Source organism: Malania oleifera, chromosome 10, assembly GCF_029873635.1.
Source record: "Malania oleifera isolate guangnan ecotype guangnan chromosome 10, ASM2987363v1, whole genome shotgun sequence".
In the NCBI taxonomy this organism is placed as follows: Eukaryota; Viridiplantae; Streptophyta; class Magnoliopsida; order Santalales; family Ximeniaceae; genus Malania; species Malania oleifera.
In genome coordinates this window covers 8,238,421-8,249,392 of record NC_080426.1, presented here as the reverse complement: position 1 = coordinate 8,249,392, position 10,972 = coordinate 8,238,421, and the positions used below count along the sequence as shown (strand labels likewise).

General features: G+C 37.3%; 2 protein-coding genes across 2 annotated transcripts; both read right to left on the bottom strand.

Moving 5' to 3' along the window:
- Nucleotides 1–1,570: 1,570 nt before the first annotated feature.
- Nucleotides 1,571–5,347, bottom strand: LOC131165300 (protein FIZZY-RELATED 3). Its single transcript, XM_058122958.1, has 10 exons — nt 4,606–5,347; nt 4,175–4,297; nt 3,955–4,059; nt 3,668–3,847; nt 3,390–3,452; nt 3,122–3,316; nt 2,726–2,827; nt 2,063–2,125; nt 1,881–1,949; nt 1,571–1,779 (listed from the first exon to the last, which is right to left on the bottom strand). The coding sequence occupies exons 1-10, from the start codon at nt 5,068–5,070 to the stop codon at nt 1,726–1,728; spliced, it is 1,419 nt and encodes a 472-aa protein (XP_057978941.1). The 5' UTR covers nt 5,071–5,347; the 3' UTR covers nt 1,571–1,725.
- A 2,229-nt stretch (nt 5,348–7,576) lies between these two features.
- On the bottom strand, nt 7,577–10,447 carry LOC131166485 (receptor-like protein EIX2). Its single transcript, XM_058125087.1, has one exon. The coding sequence runs from the start codon at nt 10,445–10,447 to the stop codon at nt 7,577–7,579; it is 2,871 nt and encodes a 956-aa protein (XP_057981070.1).
- Nucleotides 10,448–10,972: the final 525 nt, after the last annotated feature.

Genomic DNA, 10,972 nt, shown 5'->3' with positions numbered 1-10,972 from the left:
TGTTTAATTTCTTACGCATATGGCCAATTGTTACACTCATTGTTCCAATTTTATTTCTTGGCCTGTGGCAATTTTTTTTCTAATTTTTATATTAAGGGTGGGTTTTTAGTTTATTAGCAAAATGAACTTCCAAAACGTGGGCAGTTCAAACTTTCCAGGTCATTTCTTTATCAGAGAGTGAAGCACTTCAACATTGAAATTATTCACGTGTTAATCAGTTTGAATTTATTTATTTACTCTTTTATTATATTTGTTTCATCTTAATCTGTATTATTCTGAGGAACTTGCAATGACTGACGTTTTCTTATTGGAGATTTCCTAGAACGCTCAACTAGGCATCATGAAGTCAACTGTTAGGTTTGTTTGAACCTATTCTACATTCAGCTTTGAACTTGATCCTTAGACCTACCTTATTTTTAAAGATAGTTAAAAACTATTCCTAGGGCGAACTAGTTTTTCGACGCCCTGCCTTTTCGGCCAAAAGTGTAGAGTTTGATCCTATTGTCCATATTCTGACTGATAATTAAAAATTATTCTTAGGGTGAATACTATCAGATTACCTTTTCAACCAGGTTTTGAAGTCAATCCTCGCTGTCATCATTTGTGCTACTACTAAAATTTTCAGCACAAGTTGCATGCCTTGTGCTTTCAACTTTCTTCAAGCTAAAATGGGCTTTGATGTCCTAGTGACATATTAGAGAGATACCTTACAATTTTGGCTTTTAGGTGAATCTGTTTAATATGGATTATCACGTCTGTGAATCTGTTCTGAGAACTAGTAATATGGATTATCACGCCTGTGAATTTGTTCTGAGAACTAGTAATATGGATTATCACATCTCCTCCAAACCCTTATATCATCCCTTTGATGTCCTAGTAACATATTAGAGAGATACCTTACAATTTTGGCTTTTAGGTGAATCTATTTCATATGGATTACCACGTCTATGAATCTGTTATAAGAACTAGTAATATGGATTATCATATCTCCTCCAAACCCTTGTGCTTTCATCTTTCTTCAAGCTAAAATGGGCTTTGACAACATATTAGAGAGATACCTTACAATTTTGGCTTTTAGGTGAATCTGTTTAATATGGATTATCACGTCTATGAATCTGTTCTAAGAACTAGTAATATGGATTATCATATCTCCTCCAAACCCTTGTGCTTTCATCTTTCTTCAAGCTAAAATGGGCTTTGACAACATATTAGAGAGATACCTTACAATTTTGGCTTTTAGGTGAATCTTTTTAATATGGATTATCACGTCTGTTAACTACTAATATGGATTATCATATCTCCTCCAAACCCTTGTATCATCCCTTCCCGTGGGGCCTTGGGCGATTAGAGTTTCAGAAACATTTTATTTCTGTTTTCTGTCTGTATCCACACTTGAAGAAAATATTCATGAATCTTGAGATACATTTGTCCTAGGGTCGCACAATAGTTTGATATGATCCAACACAGAATTGGACGCTTTATTTGATGCATGAATTTCAAAATTTTTATTTTCTTCCACACAACATAAGCGTCCACAGAGAGAGAGAGAGAGAGAGAGAGAGGCAAGGCAAACAAGAAACTCCCCTTGAGGATTCTGAGAATTATTTATTAAACACAAATTCTTGCGCCTCTGGTGATTGCTCCTGAAATTTGGTATGTGCATTTATAAAAAATAAAAAAAATAAAAAGGAAAGAATTTTATTTTTCTATATGCAAAGAGTTTTTTCATCGTATCTGGGTTCGTCCCAATGACCAGAGGCCTGAATCCTTGACTGGTGCCTGAAAATGAAAAAGAAATGGAAAACCTTGTTAAGGGCATGCACTAAGGGTATTGCTTTGATCAAAGTACAAGTAATTGAATATCTTATGACCAGACTAACCGGTGATTTCATGGACGGGAAGACATTCCAAAACCGCAATGTCTCATCTCCAGCTCCAGTCACTATTGTCTGTGGGAGCAGCTTATTAGACTCAAAAATACTCTATATCACTCACAAGGACTTGCCATGCACACAGTGAGTTGCTTAAAGCCTTAAACATCATGGAGGAAATGGTAGACTACCTGTCCATCTGGTGACGTAGCAAGATAGAGTACACGGAAACTGTGGCCAGTTAGAGTTGCAACCTACAAAATCCAGTCCAAAACAGAAACAAATTGGTTTTCTTGTCAGTGGAACAAATGATAGATGTTATATATTGGGGTTGGGTTGTACTAGGTAATGTTTCTAGACAACATGCATGTTTTCACGTCGTTCTCAAATCTCAATTGCAGAATCAGTGTTGTGTGGTTCAATTGCAGAATCAGTGTTGTGTGGTTAGATAACAGTTGAAAACTTTTTTTCCCTTTTGCTTCTAAAATCTCTCAGCCCAGCCCAGTTTGACATTATTTTTCCAAAAGATAAAACATAAAACAATTTTACCAATATTTTTCTTGACATGGAAAAAACAATAGATGCTGATCTCGCTATATATATATATTGATATATATTGAGAAATGCTTCCAACATGCATGTTTCCGTGTTGTTTCCAATAAGCAAGAAATAGTGTTGTGAAGTAACTTTCAGAAAACAGTTGAAAACAAATTTTGCTTCTAAAATCTCTCTGCCCATTTTGACAATGTGAAACAAATGACGAAAAACAAGATACAAGAACATTTCCAACACACCCGGAGATTCATGTTTTCCAGATGTTATCCTGAAAATAGCAGAGCTGTCATGTCTTATACCTTTGCCATTGACGGATACTTCCACAACATTATTTGATTCTGGGAATAACCATGAGTGCTGACTAGCTCATTCACATTCTTACTCCATGCTAGATTGCATACCTGCATGTGAATTGCTGAAATTTGGTAAGCACGTAGTGTCTATAGTTGACCTGCAAGAATTCTCTGCTATTTTACAAAAAAAGTAGACCATCTGCGCTATTTGATTCCTCCTCAGAACATTCATCGCAAAAAATAATAATAAACTAAATAAATAAAGAATAAATAAAGGAAACCAGAACACGAACAAGTTGCTACTAGCATTGAAATCTGCTATCTGAAACTTTCCTTTACAAATATATGCAGGTGCAATAGTGTATATTATAGAAATATATAACAGAAACTGAAAAAAGAGACCTGGCTCCCTGTGTCAATACTATTTAGTTGATTGCCATTTGTGGTGTTCCAGAAGCGAATACACCTGTCAGCAGTTCCTCCGCCAGATGCAAGAAGGCCACTCTGATGGGGTGACCAAGTAATTGCCTTAACAGCAGCAGTGTGCTCTGTTAGCTTTAGAACTGGTTGTTGAGAATGTTGGTTCCAGACCAAGAGCTGATCAACCACAATGAGAATCACTGATTCAGAATACATTAGTTGAAAAAAAAAAATACTAATTGACTGATACCTGATTATCATTGCCACCTGATGCAAGTTCCCTATCATCATGGGACCATTTTAGCCCACATACCTGAGGTATATATAATAAGAGAGGTAAGGTTAACTGTCATTTTACCTGGAAAGTGATTCAATTTTTCGCAAAAATAAATGTAGGCCATGATAAAAGACAATCACATATGTAATGTAATGTATAGACATGTTTTGAACTTTTAAGTTAAAAACTAGACAATCTATCATTGTTAATTAATTGGGATTAGGGATTTTTTACCGTCCATGTGAGATTACCTCAGATTTGTGGCCAACTAATTTGCTGACAAAATCATTTGAAACTCGAAGATCATGCTGAAGTATGTTGCGGTCTCTACTCCCAGAAGATAATAAGCGGGAACTCCATGCCAAGACGCCCGTTCTCGTGTTATGCCCTCCCATTGCTCGGACTCTCTTGCATTGACTTCCATCCCAGACCTGTAACAAGAGCAAAAATGCTTTGTGAACTCAGATGTGTATGTGTCTGAAATTGAATTTTGCATATCCCATTCTGCAGAATAAGACTTAAATAGAAAATCAGGTACCTGAACTTGACCAAGATTTGTTCCAATTGATATGTATGAACCCTCTTTGGTCCACTGAACTGAAGAGACACTATCACTAGGTCCCAGATCACACAACTTGGTCACCTAAGAACAAAGATTAGCAGAATGTATGTACAGCTCATTCTTCTCCATCCTTAGACTTTGCCAGATGTACGAAGAAAAAAGCTAATTTGTGATCTTTGGTAATGTCAAAACTTACTTTGCTGTTTGAGGCGGTCCATAGATAGACACAAGTGCCCAATCCAACTGCAAGCACATTCTGCGAGGACCAGTCCACAAGGTTCAAGTAGAAGTCGTCTTGAAGTGATGGGGCATCCAGGACCTGCAACAATGGATGATCAATCATTTCCAACATGATTATGGTCCTGTCCTCTCTCTTTCTCTCTCCCAGAAAAATCAAGCTAGTTGTTCTGCTCCAAACCCTTGTTCAAATCCCTCAGTGTGAAATTTCATCAAGAATCTCCATATAGTCGCCAAGAAAACGAAGGAAAATAAATAAAAGGAAAAAAGGGGAAATCTCGGATCTTGTGATTGAGAGCCCAGAAAACATAAATTTCATTCTATGTTCGCAAAAACAACAAAAAACGCAACGTTATAAATTTTCTAGAAGGAAAAGAGCAGCTTAATTACCTTGTGCGGTGTCTTGGGGACCTTCCGGGGTGGCTTGGGAGGCGTGGAAACCTCAGAGGAGAATCCGCTCTCATGACCCAAAATGGAAGGAGAAAAGGGCGAATTAGGCGTGGAGTGCTCCGTCTTGAACCTCAACATGTTCTTGCTGGGACTCATCGGAGACGCTTGACCTGCAGGAGAAAAACACCCAAAATCAGACCCAAAAAGTTCAGATTTCAACAGCCTGGAGTAGGCCTCGTTGCCGCCTTCCTTCACGGGCGACCCCTTCTCGACGAGCCCGAAAGTGTGAAGCCTCGACGACGATCTGCACGGTATGAATCTATCGCTGCAGGTGGTGGCCTTCGACGGCGACGACAGCTTCGATATCGTCCGGAAAGAACCGGAGAACGTGTCGAGGCGCAACGACGTCTCGGACATTCCAGCTGGGAGATTCAACCCACTTTTCCTTCTTTCGTTGGAATCCATTTCTGGGTTTCTTTGGGATTTGCCCTTTTCCTTAGTGTAGATCAAAAGAGAGGGCTCTCTCTCTGCGAGCAAAGAGAGATTTTTTAGGGTTTTTCTGTGGTAGCGAGAGGGAGAATGACGACGGGAACGGTTCTTTTAACGGTCACTAAGGAGGGCATGTGAATTGGGGACGCTCCTTTGCTTGAACAGAAGTAAAAGAAATGGAAGAGTAGAAAAGAAAAGAAAAGATAAGGAAGCAATTAGGTCTCACACATCCCAACGGTCAGTAAGCTTATATATAATATAATAGAAGAAGATGAAGGATGAAGCTCTGTTGGCAGCGGTCTGGCCTGGGCCTGCCCAGCCTAACAAAGTAGCCGTTGCCCTGAATATTTAAAATTGACTTTTGGCACCCCCTATGGATTTGCTTCACATTAAAAAAATAGCCCACATCATTAATAAAATGAATTTTTCACTCTTTCATTTTGCTATCAAAATATATACTTCATTTAGCGAAATAAATAAGACATAAGTATAACTATAAAAATTCACAAAATACCATAAAAATATTACACTCCAATAGTCTACCATGCATACTCCGATTAGGATAAAAGAATTATAAAAATATTTTTTTTTCTAAAACATAATTTTCTATGCCAAGTTACCACCATTTGTATAAGGATAAAATGATTAACTTAAGACACATCAATTTTTATTTTTTATTAACGAATAGTTTTATGAGGTTTGTCGTAATTGTCGAGGATGCATTATTATTTTTAAAAAGTTAGGGTGTTTTAGTAGATTCTGTACTTTTTAAAATATTTAAATATTTTTATTTTACAAAATGAATTTCAAGGCTCTCATACAATTACTTAGTCCCCTCAAGTTCATGAACTTTAATTGGTTACATTTAATTTGTGAAATGTTTATTGATATATGAAATAAGATGTGGATCTAACAAAGATTTTATGAGGATATTAAAATTTTAAAAAATTACTTATTCCAAAAGTTTATAATTTATTTTATTCCATCTTGCATGAAGGAAGAGATGTTTTTTTTTTTTTCTTTTATAATGAAATTTGAAAATACTCATTCTTTGTTGGTTCATAGTATGGGTTCATAAAAATTATTGTTTTGTCATTTATTTTTTCATAGGTGCTATTTTCTCTCCATATTATTTTTTTAATGTATTAAATAAAAATTTAATCCATTAATTTTTCTGTTAGCTTGGGAGTTACATAATCATAATTAATATGTTGTGAATCGATCTACCTCTAATGCATGTATTAAAAAAAAGAAATAAAATAAATAAGGGTTTACAATTATTTGTGACCTATAAAAGAATGTATAGGATGAAATATGAGATTGACACAATTTAGATTGTTTAATTTCTATTTATATTCTTAAAAATATTTTTATATGTGATGTTTTGGTGCTTTTGGAAGACAATAAATAAATTTTTCATTTTATAATTTAATACAGTTGATGGTAGGCGTGTGAGAGAATAAACATAATATTTTTTTGAGTACTTCCTTAACTTTCTTTATATTATGGTATCAATGAAAAATTGTAAATTGGAAATTACTTATTAAGTTATATCATATTATTAAATTAATTAATATAAACTATTATTTTTCAAATATATAAAATCTGCTATTTTAATATATTTAAATTAAACATCATTAGCTTAAGTAGTGGTGCTAACATATGTTACTATGTTTTTGGTAAAAGTCTCACAAATATTTCTTGGTATTTTTTTTTTTTTTTTTTTTTTACGATTTTAAACAAACTAAACTGTCAATCTAACACAACCCATCTAATAATCAAATCAACCCCAATGGATTCAAACCATACCCTTTTCTACTTAATATTTAATATTTATGAAATAAGATTGGATCGATTAGAATTTTAAATCCAAACCAACCCAACTAAACCCATGAACACCCTTATATTTAATATTGAGCTAGGCTAAATTGTTGGATCCATTGAATCCGCCCCGCAAGTTAGGATTTAATGAGTGCCTCTTGAAACATTTTTACTATTTATTAAGTTATATTAAATTTAGATTAAAATTTTAATGAGCATTGACTTTTTCTACACTTTTTTTTTTTAACTAAAGGAGGGCGGTTATAAGACAAGTAATGAAAAATTACAGATAAAATAAACATTAAAGACCTCCCAAAAACAACTACACTTATTGAACAAAGATAAATTATTATCAAAACTTTGTTTATCCCGCAAGTTAGGCTTCAATTTAATTTGCCTCTTGAAACATTTTTATTATTTCTTAATTTAGATTAAATTTAGATTAAAATTTTAATGGGCATCAACGATAGAATTAAATAATTATGAAGCTAACAAATGGACAATGAAATGAAATTAAACCAATATAGTTAATTATATTAAAATAAAAATGGGCATACAAATGACAATACATCATCAACAATTCATAATCGTAGCATGTGTGTGTGTGTGTGTGTGTATGTATATATAGTACAATAGAGAGATTGGCAATGTAATTAGTTAATTAGAACCCGAACAATTTGAATTTAATGTCATCCAAGAACCGAAAATAAGCATATCTCCAAGTCTTGATGAAGGCCAAGGGAGCGAGAATCGCCCAAAAACCAACGACAAATCCCACCGGTAGGCTAATGTAAAACCACTGCATATCAATCCATCCATGGTTGTCATCTTCACCGGTACCCCCACCACTTGGTGTAGTTGGAAGCTGATGATCAACCGCATCATTTTTCGTACAATTTTCAGCTAGTGGGAGGCCGCAGAGCCCATTGTTGCCGGTGAAACTGCGCCAAGTGAAGCTTTGGATTTGGGTGCTCAGTGGAATCATTCCAGAGAGATGGTTGCATGACAGGTTTAAATAACTCAAAAATGATAAGTTTGACATGCTTCGCGGGATTTCACCCAAAAGTTGGTTCAACGACAAATCAATGGACTCCAATGAATTCATAGAGCCAATCTTCTTGGGGATCTCCCCTCCAAGATGATTATTGGACAGGTTCAGAGATTGCAGACCATTGAGATTTGTTACAACTTCTGGGATCCCTCCAAATAAGTTGTTGGATGAAAGATCCATGCTTTTCACGACAAGCAGGGTGCCTTTGTATTCATACTCCATTTCTTTTGTCACCAATGTTAATTCTTCTGGCAAATTTATCCCAATCTCATCTCTCTGGTAGTGAAAGCCGAGACCCCTTTTTGGGCTTACATTGTTAGTCATGGCACTGAAGTTATGGAAGCATTGAGGAATAGTACCAGATAGGTTATTACGTGCAAGGTCCAAAATTTGAAGAAAATTGAGACGACACAGTTCAAGAGGAATACTGCCATTCAATTTATTTGAACGAAGGGCGAGAATCCTAAGTATGGACAGGCTTTTTCCCACCCAAGGGGGTATGCTCCCAGAGAATTCATTCTCACCGAGATCCAACAATTGTAAGGAAGTGCAATTTTGCAACGATTGCGGCAAGTTTCCGGACAGTTTGTTCTTACGCAAACTCAGCGAGCCAAGCCAACGCAAAGAACCCATTGAAGTTGGTATATTTCCTGTCAAACTATTTCTTCCCAATCTCAACTTCACTAAATTTTTCCAATTCATCCAGCAATGTTTAGGAAGTTCTCCAGAAAGGAGGTTGTTTGAGAGATTTAAAACTTCCATGTTGTTTTCCTTGTTATTAATACTACTCTTCCTACCGAAGATTGGAGAAAGTGTTCCATGAAATGAATTGTTGGAGAGATCCAATCTCTGTAGTGTTTCAGAAGAGATGCGAGGCAGCGAGCCAGAAAAGTTGTTGGAACCTAGAAGTATGTACTTTCCGAAAGAGATAATCGGAATGCTGCCGTGGATTTGGTTGTGCTGCAGATACAAATACTCAATTTGGGATAACCCCCAGAACCAAGTAGGTATAACATCTGAGATTCCAGCATTGGAAAAATCTATAAATGTCAAATTCTTTAGCCCCAGGAGCCACGCAGGAAACCGAGGCCCTAGTCGCCAGGACCTCATCGATATTCCATTGAGTTTGCGGAAGGGAGGAACCCAGTCGGAGCTCACTTGCAAAATCAAGGGGTTTGAAGAGGCAAAAAATGACATCAATGACGTAAGATTTGCAAAGTGCAGCTCAGTGACAATACCGTCGAGGGAATTGTTGGACATGTAAAGTGCCTGTAACTTTGAAAGACTCCCCAAGCTTTCAGGAATCGGGCCGGAAAAAGCGTTGGAGGAAATATCAAAGAAAGATAAGTTTCCGAATCCCCGCAGTGCTTGACTAGGCAATTGGCCTGTGAGTCCGTTCCAGCTCAAGTCCAGATACTCTAATTTTCCCTCAAAGCAGGGAGATGAATTTCCCAGAAATTCAGACACACCTCCAGTGAGTTGGTTGTGCGACAAATCTAAATCCTTCAAACGGCAAAGATTTCCAAGCGAACTCGGAATTCCCCCTCCAAGGCCACTCCTTGCCAGGCGGAGTCTTGTCAGGGAAGTAAGGTTGCCAAGCGCACTCGAAACTGAAACTGGGCTCGCATCCTGAAAATTGCTCCCACTGAGATTAAGTGAAACAAGAGAGGGGAGGGTCGGGAGCCAGTCGAACACCGAAGAATTCAATCGGTAATTAGATGAGAGGTCGAGGGAGAGGAGGGAAGACAAGTTAGCATATGATATTGAAGTGCGAAGGGCGTGAACTAGTTCACAATGAGACAAGTACAGCTCTGATAAAGAAGGGAGCATGGTCATCACCTGTAGCCAGTCAGACGCCTGGCTGAGATTGACCCAACTCATGTCCAGGAATTCAAGGGCGGGCAGCCGGGCAACCCATTCGAGGTTGCCCCCGTTCAGATCATTTTCGTAACCTCCGACGTCTAGATACTGCAAGCTTGAAAGGTTTCTGAGTTGGGGAGGAAGAAGACCAGCGAAACCGGCATGGGACAGGTTAAGATACTTCAAATTTGCGAGGGAATGGAAGAAGCCGCCCGGGACGTGTGCATGTCCAAAGTCATTTGAGCTGAGGTCCAGGTACTCCAGATGCTTCAACTCCAGCAAAGAACTACTATTTACACTTCCAAACATGAGTTGGGACCTCTCATAATCGGCGGCATCGGGATCGTCGATTGGATTTCGGAGGTCAAGTTGGAGGACATGCCCTGTTCTGTTGTCGCACTCAACTCCTTTCCACGCGCAACAGTCATCGCCAGTCCACGAGGAGAGTCGATTTGAAGGGTCTTCAAGCACGAGCTGCCTCAGGTTTAAGAGGGCTTTTCTTTCTCTTTCTCTACAACCTCCGCTTGGGCTTCCATCGCCACAGCAACTGAACGGGGCGGCTGCCGGTACGGACAGCAACCAAAGCAAAAGTACCCCCTGTAGCGCTGCGTTTTTGCCCATGGTCACGTTCTGAGCTCTGAAGGCAGAGAAATTATGTAATATATTAGCTATTAAAAATTAACCCCGCGGGCCTTTAATGTACGAGTACTTGTTAGGTACATTGAACATATGCTTATCTTGAATCGAAAATGTCTTCTGGCTTTTCATGTAATGTCTCTCCCTCTCTCATGTTTCAGAGTTGCCGTCCAACAATTTGAGCAACAATGACCCATGATGAAGACGACCGACGTCAAGCAATGTAGCGTTGGCATGGTTGCAATGATGATGCATACCAAAATGTTATTAAAATTCTAATGATTAGAACTTTTAAATTTTAAATAAAAAATAAAAATTTTAAAATATTTATATTGCATGTTAATAGTTTTTTTCAAAAAGGGAAGCATTCTCTCCAAAAATTTATGTTGAAAAAAAAAAAAAAAAACGTATTCAACCTCACTCATCCTCTAGAGAAATTATGTAAATATGAAAGGTACTGAAATTTTTTTTTTTTTTTTGCAAAAAAGAAAATTAAAATAAGAATAATTG

Coding starts and splice junctions, on each gene's coding strand:
- LOC131165300 (XM_058122958.1), bottom strand. CDS start 5,070: ATGGATTCCAACGAAAGAAGGAAAAGTGGGTTGAATCTCCCAGCTGGA. Junction 4,298..4,605: donor TCCCCAAGACACCGCACAAG/GTAATTAAGCTG, acceptor CCATTGTTGCAG/GTCCTGGATGCCCCATCACT. Junction 2,828..3,121: donor GTATTGACACAGGGAGCCAG/GTCTCTTTTTTC, acceptor ATTCACATGCAG/GTATGCAATCTAGCATGGAG.
- LOC131166485 (XM_058125087.1), bottom strand. CDS start 10,447: ATGGGCAAAAACGCAGCGCTACAGGGGGTACTTTTGCTTTGGTTGCTG.